The sequence below is a fragment of the Lampetra planeri genome, chromosome 36, assembly GCF_965212315.1.
Source record: "Lampetra planeri chromosome 36, kcLamPlan1.2.h2, whole genome shotgun sequence".
Lineage (NCBI taxonomy): Eukaryota > Metazoa > Chordata > Hyperoartia > Petromyzontiformes > Petromyzontidae > Lampetra > Lampetra planeri.
Genome location: NC_136142.1, coordinates 10,933,170 through 10,952,764, shown reverse-complemented (window position 1 = coordinate 10,952,764; position 19,595 = coordinate 10,933,170). Strand labels below are relative to the sequence as shown.

General features: G+C 43.7%; 1 protein-coding gene across 5 annotated transcripts in view; it reads left to right on the top strand.

Annotated features, from left to right (window-relative positions):
• LOC144730807 (polyhomeotic-like protein 2) overlaps positions 1 to 19,595 on the top strand; it is an 84,211-nt gene that overhangs the window by 30,162 nt on the left and 34,454 nt on the right. For 4 of the 5 annotated variants that reach the window (XM_078611577.1, XM_078611579.1, XM_078611578.1 and 1 more), the window contains 3 exons: positions 4,659 to 4,850; positions 13,676 to 13,789; positions 19,052 to 19,204. In XM_078611577.1, the coding sequence (XP_078467703.1) occupies positions 4,659 to 4,850; positions 13,676 to 13,789; positions 19,052 to 19,204 (459 nt within the window). The remainder of the gene's footprint in view (positions 1 to 4,658; positions 4,851 to 13,675; positions 13,790 to 19,051; positions 19,205 to 19,595) is intronic. The other variant, XM_078611580.1, reaches the window with a different exon arrangement.

Sequence of the window (19,595 nt, the reverse complement as noted above, 5' to 3'; positions counted from 1 at the left end):
CGGTCAATGGTATAGTGTATAGCAGATTGTATAATAATAAATAGTATAAAATTGTAATGTTTAATACAATGTATAAGGTAATATATAGTATCGTAATTGTATAGTGAATATACAGCAGTGTGGTATACAGTAGGGTGGGTAGAATAATACATAGTGTAATATTACAATGTATAGTCGAAGGTATAGGGTGGTGTATAGTAATACAGTATATAATTTAATGTTGGGTTTGTCTATGGCAGTATATAGTATGGGGTAGACCCGTGTGATGTAAGAGGAAAAAGGTTTAGCTGGAAGCATATTATATATTTTTTGCGACATAGAATTGTAATGTATTACTTACTGTTAGTAGCTCAGCTTATTGGAGAGTATATTTAGTATACTGATGATACTATGTAGTTTATACTTTAGTTTTTTACGTGGTGGTTTAGTTACAGCAGCTACATACTATTAACTAACATTCCTTCCCTTTATTAATGCTACCCCTATCCCCTCCCTTTGATGCTGCTAATCCTGCATAATGCACGGGCACAATATGACTTTGAAACCCCCCGCCCACCTCCTACGTATTTCACAAGTAGTGACTAATCCCATATCTGCATTTCCCATAAATATGCTAAATTCCGCTTGATATGCAAATTATTTTGTCAAGGCGCTCTTCCCCCTCCAACCCAGGTTAAATATACGCTCCAAGCCTGGGGTGTTTCATTCAGACGCTGTCTTCCCGACAGACCTGTTCTTCACCTGAGGATGGCTGCTTGCGTTGTGGCCGAAACGTCGTGAGAATTATTTAATGTTTTTTTATTATTATTTTATTATTTCCCTTCTACGTGACTTTACCGAAAGAACCAAGAAGATTTCTACCTGGTGTTTGTATGTTCTTCCCTGTTCTATATGGTATTCTATGAATCTTTCCGTAAAGTCACGTAGGTAGATAAAAATATAACAATAAAATTATAAAAATGAAAATAAAGTGAATAAAAAATAATAAATATCACGATGTTTCGATCACAACACAAGCGGTCGTCATCAGGAACAGGGAGGTTAGCCTCTTGAGGGAAAGCTGTTTATAAAGGTTTAGAGATGGGCGGGGCAGCTAATGTTAATGTAGAAGAAGGCTCCGACATCGGCAGTAGGTCTACACCAATCAAAGCATTGCACCTTGCTCCACACACCCACACTGCTGACGGTGGAGGTGGACAAGAAAACACAAATCAAGTCATGACCCAAAGTGGTTGATGACATCTTTCAAATGATTGCTGAGTGTAAAACCGTCGTCTCGGTTGAAATTGTGTCTGTATATGTATATATGGATGGCTTCGTCAACGAATCTTTGTTGATAGCCAGTCGGCTTGCAAAGTACCATCGTCTTAAGAGAAATCAATTTCATGTGAGCCAGCTACATTAAAGTCATCATCAGCCACGGCAGAAGTGTTTCAGATCTTTCTTATGTTCACGAACACGGTCCGAGACATGTCGTTTGGTTTCCCCAATGTAACTGCTGCCGCAGATACAGCTTAGTTTGTAGACGCTGGGATATTGCATGTCAGGAATCTTGTCCATCACAGATGGGATCAGGTCACGAATTTTATGCACTGTATTAAATCGGACCTGGATTTTGTGTTTGTTCAAGATTTTGGAAATATTTTTGGTTATCCCTGCTATGTAAGGTAAGGTGATGCTTTTGATTGGATTTTCAGATAGCTCCTTCCTCATGGTTGGGGTGATGGCTTTGTGGATTGTGTAGTCAGAATATCCATTCGTCTTGAGAGCCTGGTGTATGTGTTTGAGTTCACTGGTCAGGTGTTCATGGTCAGAGATGCATTGAGCTCTATGGTGTAGCGTTTTGATGAGGGAATTCTTCTGGGATGGATGGTGGTGGGAATCCGGTTTTAGGTAGGCGTCAGTATGGGTTACTTTCCTGTAGACAGGGTGGCTCATTGAGTCATCTGGTCTCTTTTTTATAAAGATATACAAGAAGGTTAGCATGCCACCCTTTTCTACCTCCATGGTGAATTTGATTGCTGGGTGTATGGAATTGATGTGGTTTAGGAATTGTTCCAGAGCCGGTCGGCCATGTGGCCAGATGACTAACGTGCCATCCACGTACCTCTTCCACAAGGACGGGCGTAGAGTGGATGCCTGGATGGCGTCCGTCTCAAATTTTTCCATGAAAATGTTGGCCACAACCGGAGATATGGGAGAACCCATTGGGGTGCCGTCAGTTTGTTTGTAGAATGTTTCATTCCAAGTGAAGTATGTATTGGTGAGGCAGTGTATCACCAGGGCTGGTACATCAGCATTCAGCCTTGTTGGACCAAATCTTCAATTATTGCAATGGTATCGGGCACAGAAACTTTGGTGACCATAGAAACTACATCGAAACTAATGAGCAAATCACCTGGGGACAGTGAGATGCCTTTAATTGGCGATACCAGGTGAGCTGAGTTAAGAACAGAAGAGGTGGTCTTACTAGTGAATGGCTGTAAGGTCTCAGACAGATATCGCGCCAGTTTGTAGGTGGGTGAGCCAATAGTGGAGATGATGGGATGAAGGGGTGTACCTTCTTTATGGATTTTTGGTAAGCCATATACCGTATTTTCTCGCATATAGCCCGCATACGTATATAACCCGCAGACGCATATACCCCGCAAAAATAGCATTTTGTATAAAACAAATTTCAGATAGTCCGCATCGTCATATACCCCGCATGCATTCATATCTTTAACGTCGTTACCGCAGCTTAATTCCATCATATTAATACAAAGTTTACATTTGTAATACATTCCACTATCAATTGTTAACATTAAAATCATAACGCGCACAAAGAAAACAAACTAACCGGAAACGAGTGACCTTAAAACAGTAAATAAGTAACAAAAGTAAATATCCAATAAATAAGTAACACACATCTGGTAGATAAGTAATTAAGCGTACTGTTAGGCTTACCAGCATTCGACCTCATCATATTACAGCTACTGGACCGGTAGTTACACCTGTACAGTTTTAGCACTGGTAGATTGCGCACTGCGCAGACAATAGTGGCACTACGGTAACGCCATTGCCTCCTGGCAACAAAGCCATTGGAAGTTTGAAACAAAGCTCATGGTCGCGACTGTATAGTGCTCAGCCAATAGCAGCGGCCTAAGGGACTCCGCAATTATGATTCTACGTCTGGTAGATGCTTGTTACGGCCCTTCCCATTGTGCAATCCATAGCCTCAGCTGAAACTTTCGCACCCCCCTACAGCCACTGAAAGTATTACGGTAAACAAAGTGCGCCCACTTCAAACATTGTCGTTTCATTGTACAAACAATTCGAATAATTTAAAACGTGATAACACATGCAATTTTAGTGTGAGTGGTTTATTCAGCAGTGCTTTAGTCAAAGGTAAGTGTTGCATAGTGGATAGTCCTACCATGAAAAAATGTAACGAGTTATGACATGTCACACGTGTAAAATATTTGTGGGATAACCCGCACCTCCATATACCCCGCAGGGTCTTGTTTTGTTTGTAAAAAGTGGTATACCCCGCGGGTTATATGCGGGAAAATACAGTAGTCTGGGTGGTCTAGCAGCAGAAGGTTTTAAGGAAAACCGTTTGGTCTGTTCAATTAATGAAGCTGAATCGGTGATACTGTTCGTTTTTGTAATGAGGCAGTTGGTGGGATCTCTTTTAAATTTTTGTGTAGCAACTATCATTAAGTAGGTCCTGAATTTTGTTATTCGTGACCTGATCCCATCTGTGAAGGACAAGATTCCTGACATGCAATATCCCGGCATCTACAATCTAAGCTGTATCTGCGGCAGCAGTTGCATTGGGGAAACCAAACGACACGTCTCGGACCGTGTTCGTGAAGGCAGATATGAAACACGGCAGAACCAATACTGCTGCTGTTGCTGATCATTACTTTAACCTGGCTGGCTCACATGAAGATTATTTCTCTAAGACGATGGTACTTTGCAAGCCGACTGGCTATCAACAAAGATTCTTTCACGAAGCCATCCATACATACAGACACAGACACAATTTCAACCGAGACGACAGTGTTAAACTCGGCAATCATTGGAAAGATGTCATAAACCACTTTGGGTCATGACTTGATTTGTGTTTTCTTGTCCAACTCCACCGTCAGCAGTGTGGGTGTGTGGAGCGAGGTGCAATGCTTTGATTGGTGTTGACCTACTGCTGGTGTCGGAGCCCTCTCCTACATTAACATTAGCTGCCCCGCCCATCTCTAAACCTTTATAAACAGCTTGCCCTCAGAGACTAACCTACCTGTTCCTGTTGACGAATGCTTGTGTTGCTATCGAAACGTCGTGATATTTTTATTATTTTTAATTCACGTGACTCTACCGAAAGCACCATAGAATGTTAATTCCTGCAGTCACGAAAGTTTTTAGTTAAAATGTTCTACATGGGTTTCTCCAGTTACCTGCCATCGTAAAAAAACCACTTACAATGTAACTGGTATTGTCCAAAATACATCCCAATGCTGAAAAGTTGCCTGCAAATTACTCAATTTGGATTACACAGCAGCAACATCATCATCCACTTCTGCTGAAATTTGGCAGGACTCTCTTGAAAAAGAGTCCTGAGTGAACTAGCATGCTTAATGGAAAATAAATCAAATGCCTCTGCTGCCCCTTCTGTGTCCCAGGTGATTCAGCAGGCCCTGCACGGGCAACCGTCGGCAGCTCAGTACCTGCAGAGGATGTACGCCGCCCAGCAGCAGCACCTCATGCTGCAGACTGCTGCATTGCAGCAGCAGCAACAGCAGCAGCAACAGCAGCAACAACAGCAGCAGCATCTGAGCAGCGCTCAGCTACAGAGCCTGGCGGCTGTGCAGCAGGTAAGTGGATGGGTGCAGCAGTAGAATAGATGGGTGCAGCCGTAGACGAGATGTGTGTAGCCATATTATATCTGTGCAGCAAGAAATTAAATGTGTAGTGAGACTAGATGAGTACAGCGGGAGAAATGTCAGGGTGAGTCTCACTCCCATAATAGCCATGTCTTAAAATATCGAGCCAGTCCTGCTGAAACTCAGGCTTCAAGCTTTGGTGTTTAGTGTGTCTTGGGGGATTCATAATGGCCATCTCAGACATTGAGCTGACACCCTCCAATAAGCGTTGAGAGGTTGCTGGAGCAGGAAGGAGACCGGAGTGAGATCAGAGTGGAGAGATGGGCAGAGGAGAATCCATGAACCATTTTGGAAGGCTATGGGATAGAGACAGTAACTGAAAAAGGTGTAGGCAGACGGTCCGACAGGAGAAACAGACAAGAACAGACAGAGGTGAGACTCCCAACACAGAAAGACAAAGTAACAGGATTTACTGGAGGGGGACTTTGTGGAGCGGAGGGTATGGCAGTAGAATTAGATGAGAGGGGAGAGATGGCTATACACCAATGGGTATTTGATGCATTGTGAATATGATCAGTCTGATCTTGTCGTTGGATTTGGAGGCAGTGGAGGATTGGGATAACACTGGTTTGTGGATCAGCTGTTCAGTTTGAGCAGTTGCTGGAGAGCTTAAATTAACACCACTAACCTCTCCGTTTCGCCTGTTCCCACTTCTCCGCCTGTCTTTTCCCAACAACACCAACAATAATCCTCTGCCTGTCTGTTCCCCCCGCCCTTCCTACCTGCCACCCATGCCCTCACCCACCCCTTAACTCTCGACCACTCCAGTCCTCTGCCAACTGCCCTCTCGACTACTCAACTCCGTGCCTTGCGCTGGTACGACAGCGAGACGACAGAAACATCAAACCCCTGATCTCCTTTTCCATCCTCCCACCCTCACGACCTCTCCTTCTTTCCCACCGCCCTTCCTTCCTCCCCCACCACCCCTACGTATGCACTGTTTTCCACAGCCTGCCCAGCTCTCCTAACCGTGACGTTACCCGGCCAAGGAATGCCCTGAGCCCTGACTAGGGTTGCTGTAACATGGCCGTGCTGTGATATATCTTACGATACAAGATCCACGACAATCGAAAGTCCGTTTTGCACAATATTGGTATATTGTGATTATCATGGCTCTTTTACTTCCTGTCAAAATATTTGTTCAACGACAATCATTTTAAGTTAACAGTATTAATTAAGTTCACGATATGAAATAAAGTTCACAATAAATTAAGCTATTTCCCATTAAGTTAGCGATTTGTAAAATGTTTGCCAAACGTATTCACAGCTACGTGGTTATGACATCATATCTGTAATCTATGCGTTTCATTATTTATATTACGTAACTTTCCACTGACTTGCATTATAAGCGTTAAATATTGTAAAGATGTAATCATTGGAAGATATAACGCTTCCGTCGAGTGAAATGCGGTCGAATAAGTTATAAGCGATCTTTATTCGTACCTAAAGTTATAGCAAAACACAAAAGCAGTACAAAACAGATGTGAAGCAAAATTACAGTTTTGTGGAAATGCCGATTTCGCAATAATCGCCTCATCGTGAAATGGCATCGTATCGTGAATTATATCCCAGCAAACCTCCCACCACCCCCTTACCCCTTGCATGTGCGTGGATCGCAGTTTCACAGTGCCCGCTTTCAACGGATGCAGGATTAGATGCTCAGGGAGTTCCCAGAGGAGAAGATTGTGATGATGACATTTTATAAAATAATCGATTATTATGCTTTTATATTAGATGCATTGACACCTGTACGTAAGGATCGACAAAATTGTTAACTATACAAGTTTTATTATGTGAGACCGGCGCAGTTTGCGCACGCTTGTGATCCAGCAATTTAGGCGCAATAGTTGGTGGGTCACGTATAAATCTGTGAAACTTCAAAGCCCACTGGGATGTGGGATGGGAGAAAACCTACACCTGCGAAGGGGCAATGCTCTATCCCATACAGATGGAACAGATGGCGATTAGTCCACATTTTGCTCAATTGTCTTTTCCTGGTGAGCCATGGTATAGGCGCCATGGTGGCGAAATGTTAACTCCCTCGCCTTGTATACAGGAGGTTGTGGGTTTGATCCCGACCCTGACGCCTGCTGTATATTTGAAGTTTGCATGTTCACCCTCTGTGGTCACGTAGATATTTCTCTGGGTCCTACAGTTTTTCCCTCCACATTTAGAAACATGCGTTTCGAGTATTTCCCTGATATAAATTTCCACATGATAAACCACTTCATTGAACCATCAATGGGCCTTACCTGATAAAGCAACAATTCCACAGTGCTGGATTACAGGTGTGTGCCACCACCGCCTACCTCCAACAATAATCAGTACAAATTATCATCATCATCTTTATTATTGTTCCATTTTGTAAATCCTGACATCCGTTGTGAACTGGGCGGTGTGTGAGGGTCCCACGTGTGTGTGTGTGGTTGTTTTTGCACGATGTGTTTTTTTGACTTCCTGTGATTCCTGCCGTGTCTCCTGCTTTTTGATGTCACAGCCTACCATGCATGTGCGCTTGCCTTTCCACTATTTTTTGGAAGTGGGCATTTCATCTTGGGTGGTTTATAATGGCCGCGTTGGAGTGAATGAGCCAGCACAGCTGAGATGCTGGGCCGAATCCAGGTTTTAGCCTCCCGTGATTAAATCGGGGTCTCAAGTGGTGCGAGGTGGTGGTCTGAGCCCAGTCACCACAGACTGCACAAAAAACCCATACTTTATTTGGTTTATTATTTAAATCACCTAACTTTATCTCTAAGGATCTGGATGTGTTTTAGTGACATACAGACACCCGTGCAGGGCATGGTGTGCCCCAAGTGTGGCTACAGAGCCAACTACATTGACATTCTTGATATACGGACAATGGCTCCTTCATGGATCTGTCTCTCCACATAAAATATTAAAGTATTTATTACTCAAACCATCGGCTCCATATCCATCTAGAAGTGTTTCATTTCAGCAGCATTGATTCAATACAAACAAACTCTCGACCGGTTTTGACAGTGTCTCATTCGGAGTCAGGCTTGCTTGAATCAATGCTGGTGAACTGCCAGTTATTATAGGCAAGACCTTCTCTTTAAAATATGGGTTCAGTTAGGTATGACTTCAGAAGTAGTCATGTGGCACGGTGATTCACTACTAGCTGCAGAATTATGTATAGAAGTGTATTCCTTTCAAGACAACACAACACTGATTGTCAAATTGTTACAGTTAACTCATTTTCAAAGTACTGTTTTATTACGTAGATGTTATCTTGCATGCATTATATCTTTTGTGTGTTTTGTTTTATTGTCACTGGAGATTTTTCAATCTGCAATGATCACATAACTGGTGATTCGCGATTGACAAACGGTTGTTGTGTTCTGAGAATTTCCCAGAAATAAATGCCTCCTATTTGTTATTGAAACAGCTTTTTATTATTGAATTGTTACAAAAATGTTTAATTCTCATTTATGGGAATTTTTAGTCAAAACATTTGTCAGGTGGCAGATTTTCTTCTTCAAACATGCCAGCGCCACACCGTAAACCAGGGGTCCTCAAACTTCGGCCCGCGGGCCACATGCGGCCCACCGAGGGCATTTATCCGGCCCATGGTCACTAATTGGGCTGCACTTGTGAGCACTAATTGGGCTGCGCTGGTGAGCACTAATTGGGCTGCGCTGGTGAGCACTCATTGGGCTGCGCTGGTGGGCACTGTTTGGGCTGCGCTGGTGGGCACTGATTGGGCTGCGGTGGCGAGCACTGATTTGGCTGCGCTGGTGAGCACTCATTGGGCTGCGATCTGTGAACAAAACTGCAGGTGTAATTAACTTTTTAATGGCACCCGCACCAGTGTGAGCCTGGGGTAAAAGCGGAGTTCCCCCAATCAGACTGCATTGATGGGCAGTGCAGTCTGTATGTCTCTGTGTGGGCAAAGTTATTGCTGGTATATTGTTTTTGTAGCGCTGTATATATATTGGTATTTTACTAATAGCAATTTTGACTCCCTAGGAAACAATGATGTCAAGAAAGAGAAAAATTTACTCGGAGTGTAGGATATTAAAAAAACAGTGGACTTATGATTACTTTTTCATGCAGTACAAGGAAAGAGCTGTGTGTCTGATATGCCAGAATATAGTGTCTGTGTTCAAAGAATACAATTTACGTCGACACTATGAAACTCAACATAAAGATAAATATGATTGTTTGGTCGGAGAAGTGAGAAAAGATAAAATATAAAAACTGAAAAATACATTAACAACTCAGCAAAATACTTTTGTGAAGCAGAAGCAGCTAAATATTTCATCACTGCGAGCAAGTTTTCAAGTTGCCAAGCTAATAGTGTGCACTGGCAGACCATTCGTTGAGGGAGAATTTGTTAAAGAATGCCTTCTTTCTGTTGCCAAAGAGATGTGTCCAGAGAAGGCCGATTTATTTAGTACAGTGAGTCTTTCAGGACCTACAATTACACGGAGGATTGAAGAAATGGGAGACAATTTCCATCAGCATTTGCAAAACTCCACAAAAAAACTTTCCTATTTTTCCTTGGCACTCGACGAAAGCAATGATGTTCGTGATTCTGCACAACTTCTAATTTTTATTCGTGGGACGAATGAATATTTCAAAGTCACAGAAGAGCTTGCTGCACTGCAAAGCATCAAAGGAACAACTACAGGAGAGGATATCTATGAAAAGGTTTGCCAAACTGTGAATGGTTTGGAGCTGAACTGGGCTAAACTAGCCAGTGTGACAACTGATGGTGCTCCTAGCATGGTGGGGTCTAAGAAAGGAGTAATTGCTCGCATTAACCAAGAGATGGACAAACATAACCATTCTCATCCAATAGCCATACACTGCCTCATCCACCAACAAGCGCTGTGTAGTAAATCACTGAAGTAGGACTCTGTTAACTTCATTAGAGCTCATGCACTAAACCACAGACAATTTCAGGAATTTCTGTCTGACCTAAATGTTGACTATGAAGATGTTCTGTACCACACAGAAGTCCGTTGGCTGAGTCGAGGGAGAGTTTTGAAACGTTTCTATGACTTCCACAGATTACAGCTTTTCTGTTTTCAAAAAACAAAGAAGTACCAGAGCTCAATGATGCAGAATGGAAATGGCACCTTGCCTTTCTGACAAATGTAACAGAGCTACTCAACAGTTTCAATGTGCAACTTCAAGGAAAGGAGAAGCTCATCTGTGATGTGCAATCACATGTCAAAGCATTTGAAGTAAAATTAGGCCTCCTCATCAAACAAGTGAAGGAGGAAAACTTCTGCCATCTCCCCACAACTCAAAATCTGTTAGCGGAAAAACCATTGGTTGCATTCCCAAACAAAACATGTGTGAATTCACTGGAAAAATTGCAAAAGGAGTTCCAATTTAGATTTAAAGAGCTTCATCTCCATGAACAGGACATACAGCTTTTCCGTAACCCATTTTCTATTGACATTGAAAATGTGGATACAATTTACCAAATGGAACTGGCTGAACTGCAGAATTGTGACTCTCTGAAAGACGCATTCAAGTCAAGCAGCCTTCATAATTTCTATGCATTTCTCCCCTCTGAGACATATCCTCATCTCAGGAACCATGCACTCAAAATGGCAACCATCTTTGGCAGCGCTTCTGTCTGTGAACAAACTTTTTCCAGAATGAAACATTTGAAATCTCCAACCAGATCTAGACTAACGGATGCACACTTGCATCACTTGTTACGACTAGCAGTGACAAATATGGAACCGGACATTGACCATCTCATTAGCCAAAAGCAGGCCTATAGTTTCCATTGAAATACTGGCAAGTTTGTTGATTTAACTTTACTTGTTCTTCATTTTAAATATTGTATTTGTTCCCGTTTTGTTTCTTCACTTCAAAATAAGATATATGCAGTGTGCATAGGAATTTGTTCATAGTTTTTTTTAACTATAGTCCGGCCCTCCAACGGTCTGAGGGACAGTGAAGTGGCCCCCTGTTTAAAAAGTTTGAGGACCCCTGCTGTAAACAAACCTAAGAATATCACACCTCATTCTCACTGTACAACCCAGCCCAGCTCGGACCTTGCCAAGCCTGCACGGCTAAGGAGGCACCAGTTAATTTAACACGTAGGCTTTTGCGACAATTTTTTTTTTAAACAGGAAAACTGATTCAATTCTGGCAATCGCCTGATGATGCTGGTTGTAATCAGCAAAACTTCGTACTCATTGTAAATGTTGTGGGTTTGCTCTCCAACACACGTGCTGAAGTAGTATCTGATTGGCACGTTTTATTCATGTGACAAACCTTAATAATTGGCCGTGTTGGGTGGTAGTTGGTATACGACACATTTAGCGATCTAACCCAAAATTATTTTTTTCCAAAATACTTTATTATGAGGCGCCAGGTTGTTTGTTCCACTGGAGAAGCTGAGCCATACCGCTTGATGTCACACGCAATGAACAAGTTTGGACGCATGTAGAGGGCATGGTACTCACCGTCATCACACGCCCTGGCCCTGCTTGGCCCACGTCCAGATTCAGGTGTCTTGTGAGGCCAGCGTAGCACATATTGGTTCTGAATTAGTGCGGAATATAGCCAGCGAAAAACTACCCATATGACGACACCCTGCGCTGGCACGGCTCGGATGTGCCAATGGAAAATAGATATTAGAGGCCATTACACAGTTTTGGTGAACTGCTGCCCCATCCGCCATACTGCCCAGCATTGGCACCATTACAGTTGGCCTTTTGACGTACCGCTTTTGTGGGCAATGTTTTAAAAATTACGCCACTGTCAGTATAGGATTTCGCTTGCAAATGGTTACGTGATGCTGATGAATCTTCCTGTGATGGAATGCTGGCCCTGTTTCCGCACTGGCAACAAGCACGGAGAAGAGAAGGATTGAAATGGAGTTGAAACAACCAAATATTAGTGACATTGACACAAATGGAAAATGAGGCTGTTGTCTGTAGAGGATAACATTCATGAAGCCATTTGTGCGAGTGTCACGAACATTCGGTTGTGTTTCAACACCGTCTCCATCCTTCTCTTCTCCGCACTTGTTGCCAGTGCGGAAACAGGGCCAACATTCCATCACAGGAGGATTCGTCAGCATCATGTAACTATTTGCGAATATCGTAATCCTATACTGTCAGCGGCCGTCCTTTAAATGGCCTAAAGGATAAAAATATAAGGATGCCAGAACTGGGCTTGAGCTAGTGGATCGGGCAGCACAGTTGACCCGAACTGTGCAATGGCATTTTTTAAATATTGTTGCCCCCTTGCACGTGTGTGTTTCTCCTAGTGCTCTGGTTTCCTCACACATGTAATCACTTGTGTATTGGCTGATAACACCTCAATATATCGAGAACCGGAGAGCTTGAGCAGTTTTTGGTGCCTGCTCACTGCGTGGATGCTGCCTTTCCTGCTTGTCTGTGGTTCCTCACGCCTTCAAAGTTCTGTCTGTTAGGGAGCGAATACCCTGCTGCAGCGCATTACAAGTTGAAATCATTCTTATGAAGCCCATATGCAGTTTATCATTTTTCGATTTAAAGCTTTCGTGACTGCAGGGATTCATCTTCTTGGTTCTTTCGGTAAAGTCATGTAGAAGGGAAGTAATAAAATAATATAAATAAAACATAATAAAATAATTCTCACGACGTTTCGGCCACAACGCAAGCAGCCGTCCTCAAGTGAAGACCAGGTCTGTAAGGGAGACAGCGTCATTTTCATGGTCTGGCATCGTTGTGTTGAAAGAGGACTGATAAATATGCCTGGCAATCAAAACAATCCCATGAATGAATATCAAACATTGTCAGTTCAGTAAAACGTAAAAATAGGTGTAACTTTTAGGAATATTCTTTTATAGTCATGTGTGTGTGTGTGTTGCCTTCCCACTGAGTGGTACCAATTGAGTTTTAAGTTACTGATTAACTGTCTCACCCAACGAATACATTTCACTTTGTGTACAAATCTGGTGGATAATTATAATTTTTGTGTAAGGCTTTTCTACTCCGTCAGCAAAAACAATCCGAAGTGAGTGCTGGACAGCACTCATCTCTTTTGGCTTTCTTGTGACGGTGGTGTACATTTGACATTCTTATGGCAAGTTCCAACCACATTTGGATTCCCATGAAGTGGTACTGGCTGGAGTGTTTATTTTTCGGTGTTGTAAATGAGTGGTGCTCAAGTGCGTGTGAGTCTTCCTGTGAGTGTGTTCAGTATTTTCATAGTGGTTCACATACTGCATTACAATCCTCTCAACCTTGGTTTGATTCATGCTCACTGTCTATGTCAGTGGTAAGTTGTATCTGAACCGGTCTTGGACCTTCCCTAAGTCAACTCGGCCTTCAATGAGTACCTGGAGTGGTTTGTGAATATCAGCACTGGGGAGATAAAGGTGGCCAGGTGTGGTGCTGGCCACATTCAGACCCTCCTGCACCATATCGGGCTTAATAGAGGCTCACTAACGGCACTTGCACTAACAGTCTGTAGACCACATGAGTGATCATATCTTGACTTGTTTGATGTATATAATGAATGATTATTGAATTCACAGCCCTTTATCAATATGCTGCTGGATGAAGGCCTCCCATTACCGTGTCAGCGCAGGTTGTCGAAGGCAGTGGTTCAGGACCAGTTCTGATCTCACTCGCCACTGAGTCATATTTAACCGGTTCTGGGAATCAAGTGTGCGAACTACTGCGCCACCCCCTCACTCCACACAGTTGTTTACTGTGTTTGCTGTGGGTGTATGTGTGTCTATAGCGTTTGCGTTTATATCCCGTGTGTCCCGACAGGCGAGTATGGCTGCTGGTCGTCAAACAGCCACCATGAATGGCCCTAGCGCTGGGCAACAGGGTGGTGGTGGTGGCAGTGGTGGTAACGGTGGTGTCAGTGTCTCCCAGGCTTCCGTGAGTAAAACTCTACACACAGATCCCCATATATACGGGGTATCTGAAAATGACTATAGCAATCCCTCACCAACCATGGGGCTTTGGTTCCTGAAAACCCCCATGGTTGGAAAAACCGGGTATCTGAAATTGACTATTGCAATCCCTCACAAACAGTGAGGCTTAGGTTCCTGAAAACCCCCATGGTTGGAAAAACCGTGGTTGGCAAGACTAAAGGTTTATGGAAAAATAGGTTCCGCAGCCACAATGAACACTCTCATCGAAGCCTAACTAAGCATCCTATGCATTAAGTAAATGTGAAAATATGTACAGTCCTGCAGAACATACACAAATGGACAAATACTTTCATATTGAAAGCGATCAAAAATACGTTTAATTACCTTTTAATATTGATAGTGAAGTGCAGATAATGTTGACTGATGTTAGGGGAGGAGGCTTTGACTCGCTCACAGCCATATGCCGTCCTACTGTTGCCGCACTCTCTCCACATGCAAGCAATTCACCACCAGTTCGACGCGTAGGGGCCATAATTAAGGGAAAATGATTGGTGTTGTACAGGAATTATAGTACACTTTCACAAGGTATAAATTACAGCACTACACCTTGATGACTGCTGCACAATACTGAACGACGCGGACAAGTACTATACGCAGGCAAGTGTGGGTACACGCGCATGATGTGCCCCTGGTGGCCGATGGGTAGAGGAAAACTAAACCCATATGTGTGGATACTTTAAATCGTGGTTGGCAAAACTGTGGTTGCCACGGAATTGCTGTTTACCAAAAAGAACGTTGAATAATTGTATTGTTATTCAAGATATTGACATAAATTTAATATGAATACATGTGTAGTGACTGACCCAGAGACACTAAGAGTAGGAGGCACTGTTTATTAACACAGCCTGACAGTAACATATAGTAACTACAGTTCCCAGTTAGGACAGCTGGTAGACTGCCGGACTGGCAATGCCGAGATGGTGAAGATGGCGATGACGGTGAAGACTTCAGCAGCATGACAGGATCCCACTCCAAACGACAACCACGAGGTCCCCTCCCTGGGCCCCTCTTATCCTATCAGCGTGGCCTGGCTCCGCCCCCGGCCACGCCCCCGGCCACGCCCTCCTTTGGAACCTATCAGCGGGTTCTCGACGTGCCCCTTCCGTAACCTTTCCCCGAGATCCCTCTCTGGTCTATCACGTGGCCTGCTGTCAGTCAGGGCTGCTGTAAGCTGCAGATCCCCTTCCCTGCCAGCAGCAAGCGCTATGCTGTTACGTGACCGATTCTATGTCACTACACATGTAATAGACTTGTGAGTTTTCATTTTTTTATGGTATTGATTAGATATTCTCGAATTATTAATACACTTGTATATGTCGTCCATCATTCACTATAATCAATCTAATTCAGCCTTCAAACTCTGAGAAAATATTTTCCAACACACCTGTAGGGATGGATGACACATCATCAACAATATGGTGTTTAAGTTCTTCAAGGTCTCTTGGTTTGCGAGCATAGACTTTACTTTTTTTTTAAACCCCAGACGTAAAAATATCATGGTGTTAAGTCGGGTGAATGGGCGGACTTGTCATTATATCATAGTAGCGGTAAGTACCCGGCATTGCCCAGGCGAAAAAGACAGACACACACATGGACTCGCACACACAGACATCGACTTTAGACACACAGACATGGAGTTACACACACGCATCGACACACACACACATAGACTTACACACACATATCCACTCACGCACACAGATACATAGACTCACACACAAATTGACCTACACACACACACACGTATATGGACTTACAAAGACACATATCGACTAAGAAACACACACATGGACTTGCACACACACACACATATATGGACTTGCACACACATCGACGCACACACACACACACATGGACTCACACACACATACACACATTGCCGTACACACATCGACTGACACATAGACTCACACACAAGCACACATGGACTTACACACATGCACTCACACATGGACCTACACACACGCAAAGAAATGGACTTACACTGACTCACATGGAGCCACGCACACACAGCGACTAACACACGCACATCGACTCACACACACAAACACATCGACTCACACAGACACATTGACTCACACACACAGACACATGGACTTACACACACACACATCACCGCAGACACGCATATTGACTCACGCACACATGGACGTAGACACGCATTATTATTGTTGTTAAAATAAGTAACTTAATTTTCAATTAGTAGTTGTCTACACACATACCACGCACACACATTGACTAACACACACATCGACTTATGCACACACACATCGACGGTATGCACTGCTATCACTACAGCAGTGCACACTGACTGTGGTAGTACCTGTTTTAACTACGGCAGTGCAAACCGACTGGTGGTTCCTGGTATCACTACAGCAGTGCCTACTGACTGGTGGTGCGTGCTTTCACTACAGCAGTGCATACCGACTGGTGGTGCCTGGTATCACTAGAGGAGTGCATATTGACTGGTGGTACCTGCTATGATAACAGCACTGCATACTGTGGTGGTACCTGCTTTCACTACAGCAGTGCATACCGACTGGTGGTTGCTGCTATCACTACAGCAGTGCATAGCGACTTTGGTGGGACCTGCTTTCACCACAGCAGTACATGCTGACTGTGGTGGTACCTGCTATCACCACAGCAGTGCATGCTGACTGGTGGTACATGCTTTCACGACAGCAGTGCATACTGTGGTGGTACCTGCTTTCACTACAGCTGTGCATACTGACTGGTGGTACCTGCTATGATAACAGCAGTGCATACTGTGGTGGTACCTGCTTTCACTACAGCAGTGCATACCGACTGGTGGTTGCTGCTTTCACTACAGCAGTGCATACTGAATGTGGTGGCACCTGGTATGATTACATCAGTGCATACTGACTGTGATGGTAGCTGCTCTCACTACAGCAATGCATACTGTGGTGGTACCTGCTTTCACTACAGCTGTGCATACTGACTGTGGTGGTACCTGCTATGATGACAACAGTGCATACTGTGGTGTGACCTGCTTTCGCTACAGCAGTGCATACCGACTGGTGGTGCCTGCTATAACTACAGCAGTGCATACCGACGTTGGTGGTACCTGCTTTCACTACAGCAGTGCATACTGACTGGTGGTCACTGCTATGGTTACAGCAGAGCATACTGTGGTGGTAGCTGCTCTCACTACAGCAGTGCATACTGTGGTGTAACCTGCTATGATTACAGTAGTGCATACTGACTGTGGTGGTACGTGCTATCACAACAGTAGTACATGCTGACTCTATAGCAGTATATATCGACTGTATAGCACGAACCTGACAGACTGGCGTGGTGAGGCCTAGTCCCGTGCAGAGCCCCCGACCTTGCCTCGATTGCCTAGCAGGCAGGCTGGGGGCTGGGCCGCTACCCCCCCACCATCCCCCTGGCCACGCAAAAAAATACTATCTAAGCGTTATATTAATGTGTACGTACTCTATAGTAGTAATTGTACGCATCGGGGTGGGAAGGACATCACACAGTGTTGTGTGTTTTTTTGTAGCATTTTTAACGTGAAATAGAATTTCCCCCTCACCCCCACTGAACGCGTGTGACTTGGCATGGTCCTTCCCCCCCACCAACAATGCGTGAGTTGGTGTGGTCGAGCACGCAATAAATAAATAACGAAAAAACGCACAAAATCGCTAATTAAACTAATTTAAAGGTGACGGACGTGAAAAAGGAATCGCGCTTGCCACCCGCGGGGCTTACGGCGTGGTACCTGGCTTATTTTCTTTTACGTAAATCCCACCGTTTGAGAGCCAAATCCCTTGCAAGTAGGCCTCGGCAAGGTAAGGTAATTTACCCCTTTTTACCGGGTAAAAGGGTAAAGGTAAAGGGTAAAGATGTCGACATGCCAAGGGGTAAGGTAAAGGGTAGGGTAAAGGTAGCACGGAAGAATTACCCGGTAGGGTAAAGGTAGCGCGAAGTATTACCCGGTAAATACGGTACCTTGTTTACCGCTAAAAGCTCCGTGGCGCAGTTCGTGGCCTCCATTTAATAAGTAATATTAAAACAAACTTTCTTAAAAACACGCTTTTATGAAATGTACGAGTAATGACAGAACTCTACGACTCCAGGAAGTGTCCCCGAGGCTTGCCATAACGTAAGGGGCCGTGGTGATTTACAGCCAACGTCAGTTGAGCATGGACAATTAGACCCAAGCCGAAACATAACCTATACAAAATGATTTTATGATAGAATAAAGTGTTGTCATCAGTATGACATAAGTATACCAAGTTTGCAGTCGATACCACATTAGGAAGTGGGTAAAAATGTAGTTACAAGATTTGAGAATACGACGATGACAACAACAACAATGACGACAACAACAACGACAACAATGACAACAACAACAAGCGTGTAAAATTGGAATCAGCGAGAGTATTCTATATTAATAAAGTGCTCTACCTAGCATTTACCGTTATAAACCTTGTTCATGTGTAGTTCCCTAGTAATTACCCTGTAATTGGGTAATTTGTATGGGATAAGGGTAAAAGGTAGAGTAAAAGGTAGGCTCGTTGCTTTTTACCTTTTACCTTACCTGCTAAAGGGTAAAAGGTAGGGTAGAGTGATTGTATTGTTGTAAGGTAAAAGGTAGGGTAAAAATAGGCTCGTTGTTTTTACCTTTTACATTCATATATAAGAAAATGGGGTTTCTCCTGAAACAGAAAGAAAGTATCAAATTTATGTCAGTCTTTCGAATAATAATAAAACTATTCGTCTTTTTTGTTTATTCCTTTTTGGACACTATATATATACACATGATGCTCCCAGAGGCATATTGCAGTGTCACACATTGATGACTAGAGTATACTGATGATTCCTAACAAGAATGAAACAGGTTTGCAGTGGTATTTGTTTCACTGCTGCCTATCGGCACAACCACTTTTTCTTTACTCTTCGAGTTGGTGGTCTAAATGACAAAATAGTCACATTCAGTTGTTTGGATAAGGCTGAGGGATCTTGTACATGGGGAAATGAATGTAGGTGACATCGCCAAGTGATCGGAGAGCTTGAAGGCTTCAAGATCAGGCCCCAGGTATGGGTCTCTCTTCCTATATTTAGTGTTATGGAGTTAATAATGGATATCTCAGCAACAGTCAGCACTGCTCAGATCCCGTTTTCAATCTTGAAACTCATGTTGGACAGCCTTCCCTCCCTGTCATGCCTTTCCTCCCTTCAGATTAATTTGACTCCGAGCTCGGCCATGATTGGCCGGACTCAGGGCGTCTCCACGCAGCCCGTGAGCGGCCTTACCCAACAAGCTGTGCTCCTGGGCAACTCGGCCACACCCGGGCAGATCAACCAGGCTCAGATGTATCTACGAGCGCAGATGGTGAGGAGGCGAGAATGTTAACAACATTTTTTCATTTTAATCTACGGTTACTACAAGTGGACAAATGCCAACAAGTGTGACAACAGCTATGAATACCACCAAATACCAGATCCTTCCTGACTGTGATGAGATGGGCTTAAGGAGTTTGAATGAAGATGCAGCCTTATATGATTTAATAACCTAGGCTAAAAACTGCAGTGCACTGGGGAAGACCAAACTTGGTCATATGTATATAAAGAGAGTCACTGATTTAACTGATTGGCTGTGCTGATAATACTGCTGGGGGGGGTGTGGATTTGCATGTTCCTCACACCAGCATTGAATAACTAACAGCAACTAAATGTTTGACTGCTCTAAGTTGGCTAAACTAACAGAATAACAACATGAAACC